Here is a 19,719-nt window from a genome sequence, read left to right on the forward strand (position 1 = left end):
TTGTGAGACCACAAGCCCCCTGCTGACTGCTCTGAGTTCTGAGGCCTCTTTCCCCCATGCCAACCTTTCATCTCTGTGATGCTCCCAGAGCTGCTGGTTGCCATGTGGCAGCCTAACGTACCGCCGCCTCAGCATCTCAGCTCCAGCCCCAGGTGCTTTTGGTCTAAATTTGGCTTCCATCCCAGGCAGTCTTTTCCTCTTTCTTACCTTTACCTTCAACACGACGCCATGACCATCCACGCCTAAACGTCTCACAAACAAATGGGCCAGACATGTCTTCTGTGGGGTAACTCCAGACTGTCCACAACTACGTGTGTGTTGGGAAAGAGACACATGAAGCCGACCTACCCACCTAATATTTTCAAACTCTATTCCGGTCTCAGCCTTGCTTCCTTTTCATATCATTGCTCTTGATGTCTGGTTGTAACCCCCAGAGACCCTATGACACACAAAGCCTAAACTAGTTATTAGCTTATCTTTTCAGAGGGGATTTCATAAGCAATAGACAGAGCTTCCCTAGTCAATTTCTCAAGTCTTATGGATCACATGGTCATAGTGATTATTCTGTGGCCTTGGGTATCAAACTGTGTAAATCCAAAAGCTGTTCTGACACTTCTAAGCTGGGCGGTGGTGAAAAGTCACCTTACCTCTCTGTGACTCAGTTTCTCATCTCACAGTGGGGATGGCAGTAGATATAAAGCTGTGCATAGTGAGACGGAGTAAATGCATATACAATATTTAGGACTGGACTTGTCACATAGAGAGCATCAAAGTTGTGAGCACCTTTGTAAAATCCAAATTTGATTGGATGCACTTACATGTCCTGAGCATTTGCTATGTGCCAGTTACTGCACACACACTTTATTTATATGACTCCCATTTACTCCCAGCGGCCTACAAAGGTCAAATATTGTTCACTCGGTGCGCAAAGACTTTGACCACAAAGCCTGCTCTTGAGGATGTCAGCGATTTTTAACTTCTTTTTAACAATGCAAGTATTTTTCTTTCAGTTGAAAAAAAGATTTGTCATGAAATACAGTATTGATTTGCTGAAATCTGTGCTTAATGGTTTAAACCGCTGTTGAACACGTCTCGTTGACTGGGAACAGTTTTAGATTTCCAGCTCAGAAATGCATCAGCATGTGATGGGCTAATGGGAGGGAGAAAACTTTCACCCCATGAATACCAGCTTATGGCCTTGACATTTGAATGCCCCTGTGCATCCATAAGAGTGTGCTTCTGTTTATTTTTTGAGGAATTGAGAGTAAAGATTTGGCTGAGGCTTGGAAAGTCTTCTTAAAACCCAGGTTCTCTGCATCTCCATGGAAACATTGATGCATGAAGTATGGGTGTTGCATGCACCCACTTCATCAAGAGGACAAATGCCTTCCATGGCCTGACACCTTCAGGAAACGCGTGTTATCCAGTCTCTACTGCCCTATGAAGGTGACAGAAGGTGACTGCTGGCTTGTGAAATTATAGAATCCCGGAACTGGATGAGCATCTCAGCAGGAACACCAGCCACACAGAAGAAGGAAGTGACTTTCCTGAGAAGGCACCAACAGTTAAAGCTGGACTCGAACCCAGATCTCTTCTACCTGCACATCCACTGCTTCCCACACAATCCCTGCAGCCATGACACACAAACCGACCCTTTCAATCTCCCCAGCCCACTTTTCCCCGGTCTCATTTTGATGGCTCTTCAGAAAGGCTGTTTCCTCAGCTCTGAATCACTATCACCATTGACAAAGCCCAGCTTTCTTCCTCTTCTGCTTGGATGCTCTGATCCCCTTTTAATGCTCTCTGAGTATAAAACCACGTCTCCAATCCTGCAGCTTTGGATACAAGCTTCAGGGTCTTTTCTGTTGGTGAGACAAGCCTTGTAGGTTTGCTCCAACTCTAACCATTACAGAAATAAAAATTAAAATGAAGAACGCAGCCGTAAACCTTCCAAATACTTTTATTTCCATAGGGCATCCTTCAGCAGCTGTCTCTAAAAGGAGGCAGCATTTTACATCCTCTCTCTGCCACTTTTAGTTTTCTTTGCTTCACTGTTTTATGTTTTCTTGTTAAAGAAAGAAAGGCACTAATGTTGAGAAGTTGCCAAAGAAGTGGAGTTATCTCCAATTTTATTTTCCTACCTACTTTAGAATTGAGTATCCATCCCCATGTTCAATGGTGATCATTCCTGCCTCGTTAAATAATTTTTAGAAATGGAAACAGTATGCACACCAGCTAATTGAGATCTGGGGACTGAATTAGGCACAGTCATGTCATGGAGGGGATTATATGTTACCAGCCTTTTGGAGGGGATGTGATTGGGAGGGGCATAGAGGACTTTGGAGATGATGATAATGTCCTATACCTTGATCTGCATGATGATTTCAATATGTGTACATATTTCAATTTTTATCTAGCACTTTATTTTATACTAGAGGCTTCCTTGCAGGAAGATTCCTGCAATAGGGCTTCCTGTGGCGGTCTCCGCCACCCTACCTGCTTCCCTCCCTTATCCCCCCTCCCTGCTTGCTTGCTTCTCCAAAGCTTGGCTTCCTTCTATGCTGTCTTCAGTCTTCATTCTGTGCCTGGATATGCAAATTAACCACGATCTTGGTTGTGTTAATTTGCATACACACTCCTGATTGGCTGGTGGGCATAGCAGAGGTATGGTCAATTTGCATGTTTCTCTTTTATTATATAGGAGGATATATTATAGCTCAATAAAAATAAATGTATCCCAGGAAAGTGCCATGCTTGTTGACATGAAACATGTTCACTGTGTGTGGTATGAAATGAGAAGAGAAGGTAATTTGTAAAATAGTTTGCCTGGTAAAATTCTATTTGACGGGGTTGAAACAAGGGTTGGCAAACAACGGCCCATGGACCAATCTCTTGTTGAAAGTAGCCTTTTACTGGAACAGAGCTGAGTCCATTCGTTTATATATTATCTACAGCTGCTTTCTTCCATGCTGTGTGTTAGTTCCTAGTGCTGCCATAACATGTACCACAAACTGTGATGGTTAAGCAACAAGGTTATTTATTTCCAAGTCCTGGAGCCTGGAAGTCAGAGGTCAAGGTGCTGACAGGGCCATGCTTTCTCTGAGGGCAGTGGGGAAGGAGCTGTTCTGCCTCTCTCTCAGCCTCTGGACCTGTGGCAGCATCACTCCCCCCTTCCCATGGTGTTGCTCTGTGTGCCTGTCCCACACATTCCCTTGCATAATACAGGAGGGGCCCGCCTAACAACCTCATCTTAACAATAACATTTGCAATGACCCCACCTCCAAATAAGAGCATATTGTGAGGTGCTGGGGGTTAGGACATCAACATATGAATGTGAGGGGAGGGGAACACAATTAGACCCATAACAGGTTATAACAGCAAAGTTGAATAGTTGTGACAGAAACATGATGGCACACAAAGCCTAACCTAGTTATTAGCTTATCTTTTCAGAAAAGTTACCAGCCCTGTTTTAAAAGAGTGTGTATGTGTGTGACTCTGTGCATGTGTGTGCACACGCACAAAAAGTTTGGAAGTTTGGGCCTGGGCCAGGTACCTCAGTTGGTTAGAGCATTGTCCCAATCCACCAAGTATTGGGTTCGATCCCCGTTCAGGGCACATACAAGAATCAACCAATAAATGCATAAATAAGTAGAACCACAACAAATCAGTGCTTCTCTTTCCCTCCCTTTCTTCTTCTTTTTCTCTCTTTCAAATCATTTTTTTTTTTTTTTAATTTGGAAGGTTGTTCACCAATATGATTGCCTTTGAGTTATGGAATTATGGGCAATTTTAATTGTACTTGTATTTTTAGTATTTTCTACATTATTTGTGTTTCTAAAAATTATCGTAAATTATTAATATATCATGTTTTTGTAATATAAATACACAGTAAGTATGTTTCTTTTGGGAGGAAGAGACCTTATTCTTATTGACTCCCTTGCCTGCCTGTCTGCTACCTCAAATCATCTTGCCTCTTAATAGTTTGTTCTGATGCAGCCTTTCTAAATAGGCTGCGATCCTCCACTGTTGGGAGTACTAAGGGCAACACTTAAACCAGCAAACTCAACTGTTTACTCACTTGGGCATAAGGATTCTTCACGCCTTTATTTAGCTGCCTCTTGAAACTTGGAGAAATAAGTTCTGACTCTTCATTAAAAATAGATCCTTTTATGATGAGAGGATGGAGCGGCCCTGAGCCATTGTTTCCCATGAGAAAGAAAGTGTGTGATGCTGGATTGGGCCAGGAGCTGGGCACTGAGATGGTACCCCACCATTCCCATGACTCCCTGGTTTCTTGTCATTGCAGGAAACTGGACGCTTTCATCTACGATGCGGCGGTCTTGAATTACAAGGCTGGGCGGGACGAAGGCTGCAAGCTGGTGACCATCGGGAGTGGGTACATCTTTGCTACCACTGGGTATGGAATTGCCCTCCAGAAAGGCTCACCTTGGAAGAGACAGATAGACCTGGCCCTGCTCCAGTTTGTGGGTGATGGTAAGACCTTGGGTGACCCCCTACTTTGGAGGACTTGAGACCCTTGCACTTTGGTCCACCCCCCTCCCCCCACTGGCTTTCCAATGGATGTTTGTGTGATGACTTTGCACACTAAAAGTATGTATTGAATGCTTATCACATTGATACCACCGTTCTTATAATAGAAACCAAATTATAGATAGCCATGTTTTTTTAAAGGAATTTATTTTGGGGATGCAGCAGTATCCCTCTCAGTGAATTTAGAAGAGAGTTGAGCAAATGGATTTAGAGGAAGAACAGCAACTGGGGCAATCCTTGGGCCTCAACAGCACGAATTTCTCTCTCTCTCTCTCTCTCTCTCTCTCTCTCTCTCTCTCTCTCTCTCTCTCTCTCTCTCTCTCTCTCTCTCTCTCCCTCTCTCTCTCTCTCTCTCTCACTGGCAGTGGTTTTCAAGAGGGAGCACTTGACTATGTCTGGAGACATTTTTTATTATCATGACTCTGGAGTCTGTTTGCTACTGGCATCTAGAGGGTAGAGGTTAGGGATGAGGGATGCTGGCAAACATCTCTCTATGCTCAAGACATCCCCACCCCCACATCTCAAAACACAGAATTATCTGAGCCCAGATGTTAGTAGGACTGGAGCTGAGAAACTCTGCCCTGGAGCAGTGACATTACATAACCAGCTCACAACACGACCCAGTCTCGCATCTCTCAATTCTAAATTCCAAAATCCAGAGGAAGGATTCCTGGAGCATTTGGGGCCAAGGACCCATCAGGACTGAAAAAAGGTAGGGTTATGTTGTACCAACACAACAGCTCCTGCTATTATGCGAGGAAGGAATGAAAGAGAAGCAATTTCTAGAAAAGGAATCATGAGCAGAAATATTGTGGGCTTTCACTACAGTTCACTTCTTGACTTTCTATCATGCAAAAAAAATAACAGTTTCCATCCTTATTGGCATTATGGCATTCATGGAAGCTAATTGGGTCAATTCTTTCTACCAGAATTTCCCTCTGTCTGTCCTCTCTTTCCTAGTTGGTGATCTCACCATAGCCTTTGCCATGACATCGTTTTTTACAATTCTGCCATGGCTCGGATGGCAGGCTGATTCCCCTCTGAACTGCTAGCACTGAGATAGGAAAGACAAAGCCAGCAGAAATGGCAGGTTAACAGGGAAATCATGAGTGAGTGTGAGTAGGGTACAGACACACAGGATGCAGCGCAGAAGCTGTAGTCAAGAACGAGGGGAGGCTGCAGTCAGAGTGGTTACAGAATATGCTATGCCTGCCTAGAGCGGGAAGAGGAAAATCTGGTGATTCCTGTGGCTAGTACATTGAAATGGGGAGAGGTTAGTGCATAGGGTTGGTGTGCATTCGAACCAAGTACATGATCTCTTGCAGCTTCTTTCTTCTTTCAGAATTGAACCCTGATTCTCACAGTGCCCTCAAGAAATCTAAATATGTTTTATATTTAACTGCTAAATAGACATCTTATTCTCTTAATTCCCTATGGAATAGCATTTGCACCTTCCTCAGATCGTGAGCCCTGTTCTCCGCTGTGTTATAGCTTTGTGGCTGTGTGGGCCAGCTTCGGCTGTGAAATCTTAGAGGCACTCACATTCATTTTGCTCATGGGAGTGCAGGTGGAATGGAGGACCTCGCCTCTGGCTGTGATGGCTCCGGTGACTCCACTCCCTCTGCAAGCCCTTGGTCAACTGTGTGGTCTGTGTTCCACATGTGTCTATTCTGGGCCTCAGGCTGAAAGGTCAGCAGCCACCTAGGAGAAGCTCTTGTGTTGGCTGTGTCAGAGGCACAAAAAGGAACACCTACACGGCACATGCACATTTCAACTGGCTGCTTTGTCACATTCATATCTACTAACAAATTTCTGTCTAGACAGGTGGCCAAGCCCAAGGTCAAAGGATTGGAGATATGCTCTACCTTTTATGAGAGGAGTTTGATGTTATATGACAAGGTATATAGACACAAACAGGGATGAAAGATTAGTTCTGATGGTTCCTTTTACCACCGTGGTTGCCTAAGCAACCCTACACGGAGTGAAATACTCAGCAAACAAGAAGTATTATTTATAACAGTAAGCGCCACAAAATTCTGAGCATGACAGATAACTGGCCAATGAAGGATTTTATGAATAAGTACGCACATGGATGAATGATTAGTGTTGGGATGTGTTTCATTTGACAGGAAACTTTTAAATATGGAGGATAGCTGTCAAATAATAAGCTCTAACTCTGCTCCTAACCACCATTGCTGTCACTCATGCAGAATCTGCTATAAAACAGCAACATATTTAGGGAATAAGATATGTCAATTATTATACTAGATACATTACAAATGTTCTTTAATATTGGTAACAACCTTATGAAGTGAAATATTGCTTATACCCATTTCACAGAGGAAAAACTGAAGCTCAGAGGACTTCTGAGCCCCCTACCTAGTAAGGGGAAAAGTTTCTACTCAAGGGGCCTTAATGCAGAAGGGAGTCAATTATGTAAGACTCCTGATACATTTCATTCTATAAGTTGTCTTTCAAAATTGGCTAATTAGACACTTAAGATTTGTAGACCCTTTAGGAAGGAGTTATTTAGTGCATATCTGAACTAAATCTTTTGTCCCATTTATACTAGTAAATACTTCTGCGAAAGAGGTGATTTTCTTAGCTTTATCTGTGAATGAGTAGACGTATTTACCTGATAAGGTTGGTGTGAGGATGAAATGAGACAATGCAAGTAAAGAGCTTAGCTAGCACAACACCTGAATATAGAAATGGTTCAATAAATGGTAACTGTCACCATCATCATCATCACCATTATTATCACCATCACCATCATCATCACCAACACCACCACTGTCATCATTGTCACCATCAACATCAGCATTATGGTCACCACCATAATCAGCATCTCCAACACCATTATGACCATCATCATTAACATCATCACCATAATCAGCATCCCTAACACCATTATCATCACCGTCGTCATTACCACCATTAACACCATCATTACCATCATCACCATTCTCCTTCTCCACTTTCTCCTTCTCATCATCACTGTTCATCCACAATTCCAATATTCAACACACCTTATTGAGTGTTGTATTGGTGAAAATATGGTCCAGCTGGTATCTTGAAAACAACAAAAAATGTCCTCTTTTTGGAAAATAAAAAATAAAGGCATTCAGATAGGCCAGAGGCATGTTCCCAGTACCAGCACTGTCTAGATTCTTATAAATAAGTTCTGGCTCATTGCTTTCCTGGTCAGACTGTCGGGGTTGGGAAATGTGTCTTCTCAGCTTCATCTTCAGAGACCATCTGGAGGCAAAGACATTGAAGAGAAATGACGTTGCTCCAGGGGGCGTCTTAACATAATCTTCCCGGAAAGCCGTGTCCAAATTCTGAATGTCTCTCTAGGAGTAAATACATAAATTAACACAGCTGCATAAATATTTCACTTATCTTATGTAGCTTCAACAGGATTAATTATGCTCTAAAGTTAGACCTGTAAAGAGCAGTGCCTAATTATTATTCAGCCTCTAGAATAGAGTGTTTATCTCTTGTTGTAGAGTAGCTTTGGCAGACAATTACGAGTGTAATGAATTTCAAAAGTATTTTTAAAAATGTTCTTGCCCTAACCAGTTTGGCTCAGAGGATAGAGCATCAGTCTGCGAACTCAAGGGTCCCAGGTTCGATTCTGGTTAAGGGTATGTGCCTTGGTTGCGGGCACATCCCAGTAGAGAGTGTGCAGGCGGCAGCTGATGGATGTTTCTCTTTCATCAATGTTTCTAACTCTCCCTCTCCCTTCCTCTCTGTAAAAAAAAAAAATCAATGAAATATATTTAAATTTTTTTTTCTTAATGAACTGCATAAATATAACCTTTGAAGGAGTGTTAGGTTATTGGGGAAACTTCTTACATGAAGCCCACCAAGCATTTCCCTAGGGAAAAGGCCACTCGTCTGCCATAAGAGATACACAGGATCCCAACAAGATCTTTCCTTTCTTTTTCTTGTATGATCTTTGTTTCCTCTCTGAAATAGTGGAATGCACCGTGGGGATCTTTGCTCTCAGTAGTTTAGTAATAACACTCATAGGTTCTTTTAAGCTTTGATCATGACTATCTGTCATTTACTGAGAAACATACCTTCCACCTGGCAGGTGTGGCTTAGTTGGTTGGAGGATTGTTCTGTGCACCGAAGGGTCATGGGTTCAATTCCTGGACAGGGCACATACCTAGGTTTTGGGTTCAGACCCCCTTTGAGGCATATATGAGAGAAACATCACCACAATCGATGTTTCTCTCACACTGGTATTTCTCTCTCTCTCTTTCCCTTCTGCTTTTTAAAATTAATGGACATATCCTCGGATGAATGAGGATCTAAAAACAAAAGGAAATATACCTTTCTAAGCACAAATGTTTCAAGAGGGAAATATCACAATTTTTTTTTCTTTCCTCCCAGGAACTTATAGTCTAGTTGGTGGGTAATATATAAACTTAAAATGTCTAATCTCAAAATATGAACATATTTACAATAATGCATGTATATATTACTTTATATACATGCATTATTGTAAATATGAATATATATATATATATTCATATATTCTTAGTGTCTGGTGTAGATTAGAAAGTAGTCAAGGTGAGATATGAGATAAACTAGTGTGCTTTTTTTAAAGTGGAAGAATGAAAAGATTAAAAAGGTCACACACAAAAAAATAAGTATAGTGAGATTTAGATAAAGAATAGAATTGGCCAAAGCTCATAGAAATTCATTCCTTAACTCATTGAACACTGAGCAATTATCTGCTGAGTACCTGGTATCTCTCTGGCACCTAAAAGGTAACACTTGAGTGAGAACATAAATAATGAATAAATCTGGAACCTAAAAATGGCATGCCTGCTTTGGAGGGCGAAGGGGCGTTGAACAGGTGATCTCATCGGTCCTACCAATCTCATGGATTTTGTAAATTTTTTATGTGGTTCTGGGATTTGAAGATACAGAAAGAAGGAAGATAAGAGGGGTTAAAGCTCTATTGATGTACAGAGCCAGCAAAAAGATATTGAGGAGAACAGACTGTGTAATAATATTGTTCAGAAGCAAATAATGCTGAGAAAAAGGAAGAAAATGATTGTTTTGAGCTCGCACTCAATGGTCCAGCTCTGTGCTAAGTACATCACAGATGGTTTTAGTAACTCTTCATACAACATTCTAGAGTTGATCTTAATATCTCATTTTTCAGACCAGGAAAATGAGGCTCAGTTAGGTTAAGTGAGCTGCAGCAGAGCTTCTCAAACTGGAGTGTGAATGGAAACCACCTGGGAATTATTATTTCAGTGGGTCTGGGGAGGGGAAGCCTGGGATTCTTTATTTCTCACAAGCTCCCAGTTGGTGCTAATGCTGCTGGTCTAGATGGTCATAAAGTTAAAAATTGCACCAAGTTCATGTGACTCCAGTTCTGAACATCTTTCCATTAAACCATGCTGCTGGGAGAAATCATGGTCATGAATAGTCAGGTCACCTTAGTTTTAAGAATGTGCTTTAGCACTGACAAACACTTAACCTTCCATTTTGCACTTTGCTCCATTTTCATGGTGTTGGTTTCTTATTAAACTCAGAAATGCATGACTAGTTGTGTCTGAGACATTACTAGTCTGAATTTATTGAACAAATAAAATTAAATATATGTATTCACCCTATATTTTAAAGGTTTTTTTTTTAAATTAAATTGATTGGGGTGATATTGATTAACATGACCATATGGGTTTCAGGGTGGGGTTCAATGTTACAAGATCTATATATTGCACCGTGTGCACACCACCCAAAGTCAAATTTTCTCCTCTCACCTTATATTAGGACCCACCCTCTGGCAACCACCACACTGCTGTTTATGTCCATGAGTTTCAGTTTAATATCTCACATATGAGTGAAATCATATGGTTCTTTGCTTTTTCTGACTGACTTATTTCACTTAGCATAGGTCCATCCATGTTGTTGTAAATGGTACTATTTCATCCTTTCTATGGCCTAGTAGTATTCCATTGTGTCTATATACCACATCTTTATCCAGTCCTTTATTGCAGGACACTATGGTTGTTTCCATCTCTTATCCACCATGAATAATGCTGCAGTGGACATAGGGGTGCGTATAACTTTGCGAATACATGATTTTGAGATTTTCAGGTATATACTCAGGGGAGGAATTGTTGGGTCCTATGGTAGCTCTATTCTCAATTTTTTGAGGAATTGCCAGACTGCTCTCCATAGTGGTTATACCAGTCTACATTCCCACCAGCAGTGGATGAGGGTTCCCTTTCTCCCACAACCTCGTCATCACTTGTTTTTGCTTATCTTATTATTGATAATGGCCACTCTCATAGGTGTGAGGTGATATCTCATTGCAGTTTTGATTGCATTTTCCTAATTGCCACTGATCACTGTATATTTGTATAAATTATTTGTGTGGTATATCCCATTGTACTTATATCATATTTAGGTATATGTGATTGATACCAAATGTAAAAATGTGAAAGATATGACATATGCATCTCTTGTATTAATATTGTGTTAAACAGGTGACTAGCAACCCATTTTGTGGGGACTCTTCCAGTTTAAACCTAGCTAGTGACTGCAGCTATAGCTTATTGGGACACATAAGATCTATATGAAATAGTTGAAATATATCATATCTATGATTTCAGTTGGATAGGTACATTGGGTACCTATCGATTCCCCTTATCCCTCTTGTACTGCAAGTTTGTAAGCAGTCATTTTAAAGACTCATCCAGATTGATAACAAATCCGAAGGGACCACACACACTGTTCTTGTATTAATAAGGAGCCAGGCTGCGCACAACTCCAGAGCTGTGGGAAGCACCCTCCAGGATAGAAATGCTCAGATCTGGGAGTGGGGAGGGGTGCAGCAGAGCCCAAGGAGAAGAAGTCACTTCCTGCTTCCTTGCGAGTCACCATCATTCAGCATGCCTAGTTCCTGTCTTTGTTGGCTGGCCTTCCACTGAGGCAGGCAGGATTGGCTTTTGATGGCTGGGACCCATGCTGCTAGCCAGAGTACAGTGTTTGTGTGATTACAGGAGCTCTTTGTATACCTAATTAGCATTCTCATAAATTGCTCTGAGCCACTGGATGGGTCACTAATAGCCTCAGCACTGCCGTTGTCCAGCTTCCCAGCTTAATATCTTTGGGCTGCTGCCGGAGCTTGGGAGAGCTGGATGCCCTGCAGCTGGGATGGTGATGAGCGCCGGTCCCTCTGCTCTCCGGATGGACACATTTGTGAGCAGCCCATCTTCTTAGGGCTGGCTTAGGAACGGCCTGGTGGTGTGGGTACAGAAATTGCTGAAGGCCCTCTCACTCCTAAATATTTTCCCCATTCAATTCTCTATCGTGTCTGAAATTCCACCACCTTTAAGAAATGGAATTCCTTTATCGGTGGAATTCCTTGTTCCCTCTTCTCCTAACTGTGCTTCTTGAGTTGACATTTGGCCCATCCTTCAGGGCCTCCAGAAGGACTTCCTTAGAGCTCACAGCTCTGAACTAGACGCCTTTTCACTCCATACTTGTAGCATTCTTGTGGCATTTAACAAAGCAAGTGAAGGGGTAAGCTAGAAGGTTCGATAAGTTCCTAGCTGTATGACTTTGGGCACATTAATTTCTGAATTCCCTTTTTTTCATCTTTAAATGAGAGTCATCTAAGGATGAAGTGTGTGAACAAACTAACCTAGTGCTTGATACACATTAGATGCCTACTCATTGCTGATCTGCCCTCAATCCTGGCCAGCTGCAGTACATTGCATTATAAGTCCTCAAGGGCATACCCTATCATGTCCATTTTTGTTGCCTCTTTCTCCCCTCAGGGCTCACTACTGAGTCTGACACACAGTAGGTGCTCAAATAAAATTTGTTGAATGAACAAATGAATAGATTTGATGACATTACAGATATGTTTTTGTAGGGCTTACTTTTTCAATTAAATATCTTTTCTGATGTAAAGAATGCTGTTTTCTTTAGGAAGGACATTAGATCTCTATCTAGGGATAGAGACACGAGGCAGTCACTGTCCAATCAGACAGTTTTCCCAATCATCTGAGCCTGTATTCATTGTAAGTCAGAGGCAGATTCCTCCATGGTCTGATTTGTGTGCAGTAATACTCAAATATTCCTCTTTTACTTATACTTTTTAATATAAATCCTCTGGGATGGCTGTAACCAGCAAGATGACATATTTCCTGGGTTTTAGCACTGGAGTGGGTCATAAATTATTACTGAGTTTGTAGTTTGAGGTCAAGTTGGTAGACAAGAGAAAGAATATTCTCTATAGGAAGTGGCATACTATAGCCCAAACTATGGCCATGGCTCAAATCCAGCCACTGCCCATTTTGGGGTAAAAAAAAGGTTTATTGAAACACAGCCACATCCATTCATTCAGGTGTTGTTTGAGGCTACTTGCAATGGCAGAGTTGAGCTGTTGCAACAAAAACTCTATGACCTGCAAAGCCCGAGATATTTACTATCTGTCCCTTGCTAGAAAAAGCATGATAACTCCTGGTCTTAGACTGTCTGGGGAAAGACAAGAAGGGCAGAGAAGACTTAAAATTGTTGGTTATCCAATTCTCCTAAAGATTAAGGTGCCAAAAGGAAGAATGGAGGGCAAGGAGGGTGGGGAGGGCAAGAATGACACAGATACATGAGGGGAAGAAATAAAAGGGAAGAAAGGAAATGAGAGGATAGGGAAATGATGAAGAGGAAAAGAACAGTATAAAGCCAATAAAGAGGGATAGGGGGAAAAGAAGAGGAGAGATGAAGACACGAAGAAAGGAAAGGGTAGGGAAGGGAGAGAAGAGAGATGTGCAGTAGGTGGTCAGTTAGGTGGTGGTCAGCCTGGGCACCAGCAGGGAATGCTGGATTTGTTCAGCTGAGCATTTAGCCATGTTGCAGATGAAACTGAAGACATCTGAGAGTGTCTACTGGCCCAGCTAGGCTCCGAGGTAGAGCAAGGCTCAGACCACTGGCTGCCTCACTCCTGACTCAGAGATGTCCAATTGACCTCCCAATGGTGTTCTGGCTAACAGTTTTTCGTGACATAGGTCATTGTGTCCTCAGATGACTCAGCAACACCCTGTTGCAACCATTTAAAGAAATAAATGCCAAGAATATGCATGGGGGTTAGGGGGAAAGCAATTCTGAGAATCTGAGAACTCCCTTTGAGGGGAAGAAACAGTTTTCCATTTTCTAAGTGGAAATCTGGAAATCTTTTAACAGCTACCATTATCATGTTATCCTTACAGATATTTATAATAATAGGTACGCTTATGGAGGAATAATCAGGGTTACAAAATAGTCTCCATCCTTATATGTATTAATTTTATTCAGTCTTCAAAATGATTAAATAGCATTTGTTATGATTATTAGTCCCTGTGTGCCTGTGAGGAAACTGAGTCACAGTTGGGTTAAATAAGTTGTGGAGCTAGTAGTGTCAGGCAGCTCTGATATTGGAACCTAGGCAAGGGGGCTCCAGAGCCTTGCTTTAATCATTATGCTGTATTGCTTCTTTATCTGCTGTCACTCTCATCGACGTCCCTAAGGCAGGTTTTCTCATCTGGAAAGGGGCAAAGCTGTGATTGAAACACAGACCAGTCAGAATCCAGATTCAGTGTCCTTCCCCTTCCCTGAAGGAACAGCATCTGTCCCCTGCAGAGAATGCTGGGAAAAATGACTTGGTGACAAAGGTTGAGGGTGGGAGAGAGAGTGACCTACACTTCGTTCCATTTTTCCACAGAGAAGGAGACTTGTCCATGCCCCGGGCCCTGGCACCGTGGGAACAGGCTCAACCTAATTTTTGAAATCATTCAACCCTGGCAGTTAGGGGAAAACTCAGGGCCCAGAAGCAAGAGATGAGAAGGAATGAAACAAGGACAGAATGTAATTAAGACACGTCAGATGTTCGGCCCCAGCACAGGCAGCCTATCCAGGTTCACAAAGACCCTACTTGGTCGCTCAAATTGCTTGCTTTCCACAGAGCTCCTCGGAGCTGCATAATCCCTGGCATTTCAGAAAGTTATTGTTTCTTGCTAAACGTGTTTTAATCAAATTGAGACTTCAAAGGCAGAAATCACATTTTGGGCTGAGCTAGGCTAATCTGTAAATCACGTCTAATCAAGTTAGCAAAGACCAGATGCCATTGACAATGCCATTTGCTCATTCATTCCTTCTCCCTGTAGCCCTGCGTCCAACAGAGAATAACTGAGCAGCTTCAAAGCTCAAGGTGGCGGGATATAAAAATAACTAAAGACTCCTGTTCTGTTGCCCTTTAACAGTAACCTTACCTATAAAGATGCTTGTGTCACTTCTGTGTCCATCAGACTTGGTTGAGGAGCCTGTGGAAAATGCAGATACTGACATTTTACCCCCCTGGGTCATTTTTACATCCACTCAGGGATATTTTAATACACAATAAGATTTAAGGCCCTGACCAATTTGGCTCGATAGATAGAGCGTCAGTCTGTGGACTGAAAGGTCCCAGGTTCGATGATGGTCAAGGGCACATGCCAAGGTTTTGGGTTCAATCCCCAGTAGGGGGTATGCAGGAGACAGCTAATCAGTCATTCTCTTTCATCATTGATGTTTCTGTCACTCTCTCCCTCTCTCTTATTCTCTGAAATCAATAAAAATATATATTTAAAAAAAGGTTTAATAACCACTCTTTAGAATAACAGTGTTTAGCATTTAGAAGCATTTATTCTCTGATTGGCAAGTACCACGTACATATGACCCTGGCCAACAGTTCACCCATTTGAAGTCCATGAAAGTAGATGTTGGCCCTTTGTTTCATTCGTCTTCCTTCTCTCAGGCTCCTAACTGGGTTTCCATATCCAGAGCCCTAGGTAATGGTGAAAACCTGAGACAAAATAGTGTGGAACTTGGAGGTATACACAGAGACTACAATAGGAGCATAGGAGATATGGGGTGGGGTGTGAATGGCAGAAGTCATCAAATAGGCTTGAATGTCAAGCATCCTCCTTCAGAAAGAAAAAAAAATAGACATGAAAGTGTTTGTTGCTTCCAGTGGTTTCATTTTCATGTAATAACTGTTAAAAAATAAAGCAGGCAAGACAGAAAGACCCCCATTTGGGCAGACAATGAGCCACTGCTTTTATTGATTAAATCCAATATAAAACCATATTTGGATCAGCTCAGCTGACTCTCCTGTATGGACGCATGTGAATGTGGACCCATTTGAAACCACCAGGGAGGTGTGGTTTGAGATCATTCCTGGCGATGGGTTGACTGAGTCTAATTTTTTTTCCATGCACCTGAACCTCATTTATACACAAAATAGCATCTTTCATGATATAAACCCAAAGTGGGTGATTAATAACACTTTTGATGCCCCAGCAAGGGATACCTCCTATGACCCAGAAACTAGTTCAGAGCAAACTACTTATATGGAAATGAAGTTTTTCAGCAGAAGAAAGTGTCCGTCTTAAGCATAGAGTAGAAGTAAAGGACCTATTTGCCATTGGGCTGTGACTAGATGGTACCATAAAAATTAGACTTCTTTACCTCCCTCTTAATTTTAACTAGAGCTATATTTAGAATAATAATGAAACAGTACTTACTTAAGAAACAGATAAAATCTATAAATATTTCAGAGTCATTGACTGCTCCTCTGAGTTGAAGCGCCAAGGGTATTTATCTGTGTACATTCTCAGGGAATTTTCCAATAGGTCCCTTGAGACCTGCAGTTGCAGTGTTTACTATCAGTCTGACACCATGATTGAAACAAGGCTGCAGTGCCACACTTATGCCTGACAATCAGTGAATGGCTCAAATCAAGAGCACCAAATGTCAAGAGAACCATTAAAGTTGAAATACAACATAATGAAGGTCTTGCTGGTAAGTCAAACATTGATGTCATAGAACCTCACGTAGGAGTGACAGGATGAGTACACAGTGGCCCTGACTCCCTCAGTCTACATTTTTAAAAACACTTTGATTTGGCAAAGCACTATAATAGACATAGAAAAGCATCCCAATCCACCACCCCAATATAATTGTTTTCAATATATAATTACCTTCTGATCCTTGCTATTTGCAGATGTTTCTTTAAATAATTATTGGTTATGTACACTTTTATATTCTGCTATCCACTCGCCAGTATATTTTAAACATTTTTCATGTTACATATTCTGGTCCTCATAATTACTTTAATTTTTGCATAAAATATCATATTCATTATTAAATAATATCTCATTATTTTATTTTCTTAATGTTAAACATTTTTTGCTCATATAGGTAACTAGAGGCCCAATGCATGAAATTTGTGTAAGAGTAGGCCTTGATAGCCATGGCTGCCTGGATCCCTCCCTCACAGCCGAGGCTTCCTCAATCCCGCAGCTTCAGCCTCCGCTTCATCCCGGAAGGACATCCGGTCCAATTAGCATATTATGCTTTTATTATTATAGATGATGGAAGGAACATCTTCATACCTTTTTTTTTTTTTTTTTTTTTTTTAATTCTCTGGGTAACAAATTCTGAAATGTGGAGTTTGAAAGGTAAATGGCACTATCTCTAGGAATCTTGATTTATAGTCATATTAATGCCCTAAAGGTTGTTGCCAAATAAATTTACTATTAATAGTGAGTCACTGTACCAAGTTCAGAACAAGGTAGCAGCTCTGAGCACTGTGGTTCTTTTTGCTATTATAGAAGGTATTATGTGCTATCTCAGGGTTGCCTTCATTTGAATTCCTTTGAATACTAGTGAATCGGGAGGGTGGAGATATGAGTTGTCTTTTCACCTAGTGTTTAACCGTTTAACTATTTTACATATACATTTTCATGAACATTTTCTATTTCTTAGTAATTGTTAAAACTTTTATTATTTCACACATGCAAAGTCATAAATGTAGCATCAGGGGTGCCACTAAGAACAAAATGCTTTGGGTTACAAGAAGTGATTTTTACTTGCTCTATGACCTTGGAAAGTTACCCTTTTTAACGGCCAGTTTCCTCCTCTTTCCGTTGGGATTCTGATGGCACCAACCTCACCAATTTGAATGGTATGAGAATAGCCATTGTGTATCAGAGGCAATAACAAGGGTGAAGATCTTAAATTGGGATTTATTCTTATTCCTATATATGTTTTTCTTAAAAATAATTGTGCTCCCTTTACTGATTGCTTAAATAATGATCTATGGACTGTAGCTCCCTGCCAGCTTTGTGAATGATGCTTTGTTGGAACACAGTCATATCATCCGTGCACTCGGCATGCCTGTGGCTTCCTTTGTGTGGCAGGAGCAGAGGTGAGCAGTTGTGACAGATACCATCTGCTCAAGGAAGCTGCAAAAGTTTACCAATTAGCCCTTTACAGAAAAAAGATGGCTGACCTCTGGTTTAAATGAAAAAAGTGGGGGGAAAATGTATTCTTTAAAAATTATTTTAAAATAGTTCCAACAATCTGGATGAATTTATCATAAAATATTCCTTTTGAACCTTTAACTCTTTTTTCCTCCCCTTTGTAAATAGTTCATATTTCTAGAAAAGGTGTTTCTTTTTCTGGATAGAAATATTGCTTCTGTCCACTCTCCTTATTATACCCTCTCTTGACTCCCAAAATGCAAGAACACTTTCACCTCTAGTATGCCACTCTTATTCTATTTTTGCCTTCTATAAACTGTAACATATATTCACTATCTGGCACAATGTGCAATTTTTATACCACTGTACTAGAGGCCTGGTGCATGAAATTCGTGCAAGGGGGCAAAGGGGGTGTCCCTCAGCCAAGCCTGCACCCTCTCTAATCTGGGACCCCTTGAGGGATGTCTGACTGCCCGTTGGGATTGGGACTAAATAGGCAGTCGGACTGCTGGCTCCCAACTGCTTGCCTTCCTGCCTTCCTGATTGCCCCTAACCGCTTCTGCCTGCCAGCTTGATCACCCCCTAACCACTCCCATGCCAGCCTGATTGATGTCTAACTGCTCCCCTGCCAGCCTGTTTGCCCCCAACTTCCCTTCTCTGCCAGCCTGGTCACCCCTAACTGCCCTCCCCTGAAGGCTTGATTGCCCCCAACTGCCCTCCCTTGCTGGCCATCTTGTGGTGGCCATCTTGTGTCCACATGGGGGCAGGATCTTTGAGCACATGGTGGCAGCCATCTTGTGTGTTGAAGTGATGGTCAATCTGCATACTATTCTTTTATTAGATAGGATAGAGGCCTAGTGCATGGGTGGGGGCCAGCTGGTTTGCCCTGAAGGGTGTCCCAGATCAGAGTAGGGGTTCCCTTGGGGCATAGGGTGGCCTGAGCGAGGGGCCTACGGTGGTTTGCAGGCCAGCCACGCCCTCTGGTGATCCAAATGAAGGCCCTGGTATCTGGAATTTATTTATCTTCTACAATTGAAACTTTGTAGCTTGGAGCAGAGCCAAGCCTCCTGCTCGTTCCATGGCTGGCAGCTATTTCTATTGGAATTTATTTACCTTCTATAATTGAAACTTTGTAGCCTGGAGTGGAGGCCTGGGCCAGCCTGGGTGTGCAGAAAGCTTTGCTTCTCCCGTTGCTGGGGGCAACCATAGCCTCCTGCTGTCTCTGGCTTTGTGGCTGCAACCATTTCTGTTTGGATTCGTTTACCTTCTATAATTGAAACTTTGTTGCCTTGAGTGGAGGCTTAGGCCGGCAAGGGCAGGAGGAAAGCTTGGCTACTTCCCTTGCCTGGGAAACCCAAGCCTCCCTCCTGCTCTCTGTGGCCATAGCCATCTTGGTTGGGTTTATTTGCATACTCGCTCAGATTGGCTGGTGGGTGTGGCTGGTGGGTTAATTTGCATATTACTCTTTTATTAGGTAGGATATTAGGTAGGATAATTACTACCCAGATCAAGTTCTGGAATATGGCCAGCACCCCAGAAAAGCTCCCTCATGGCCCCTCCCCGCCAACATCCCCCACAAAAGGTCAACACCACTCTGTCCTCCATGATCATGGACAGCTTTTGCTTCTTGAATTTCAAATAAGTGGTAGAATTATGTAACATACATTCATGTGTATCTTTTGTGTATCATTAATAATCCATATTAATGAATTAACTACAGCTTATTATTTTTCATTACTGCATAGCATTCCATTGTGCAAACATATCACAATTTAGTTATATATTTGCTTTGATGGACACTGTGTTAGTCTCCATTTTTGTCTGCTTTGAAAATCCTTGTACATTTTTGTGCACG

At 41.8% G+C, this 19,719-nt stretch overlaps 1 protein-coding gene across 1 annotated transcript in view; it reads left to right on the plus strand.

Moving 5' to 3' along the window:
* GRIN2A (glutamate ionotropic receptor NMDA type subunit 2A) overlaps positions 1-19,719 on the plus strand; it is a 356,036-nt gene that overhangs the window by 316,325 nt on the left and 19,992 nt on the right. The window contains exon 12 of the mRNA XM_036410378.2: positions 4,307-4,494. Within this exon, the coding sequence (XP_036266271.1) occupies positions 4,307-4,494 (188 nt within the window). The remainder of the gene's footprint in view (positions 1-4,306; positions 4,495-19,719) is intronic.

The sequence above is a fragment of the Pipistrellus kuhlii genome, unplaced genomic scaffold (assembly GCF_014108245.1).
Source record: "Pipistrellus kuhlii isolate mPipKuh1 unplaced genomic scaffold, mPipKuh1.p scaffold_m20_p_4, whole genome shotgun sequence".
Classification (NCBI taxonomy): Eukaryota; Metazoa; Chordata; class Mammalia; order Chiroptera; family Vespertilionidae; genus Pipistrellus; species Pipistrellus kuhlii.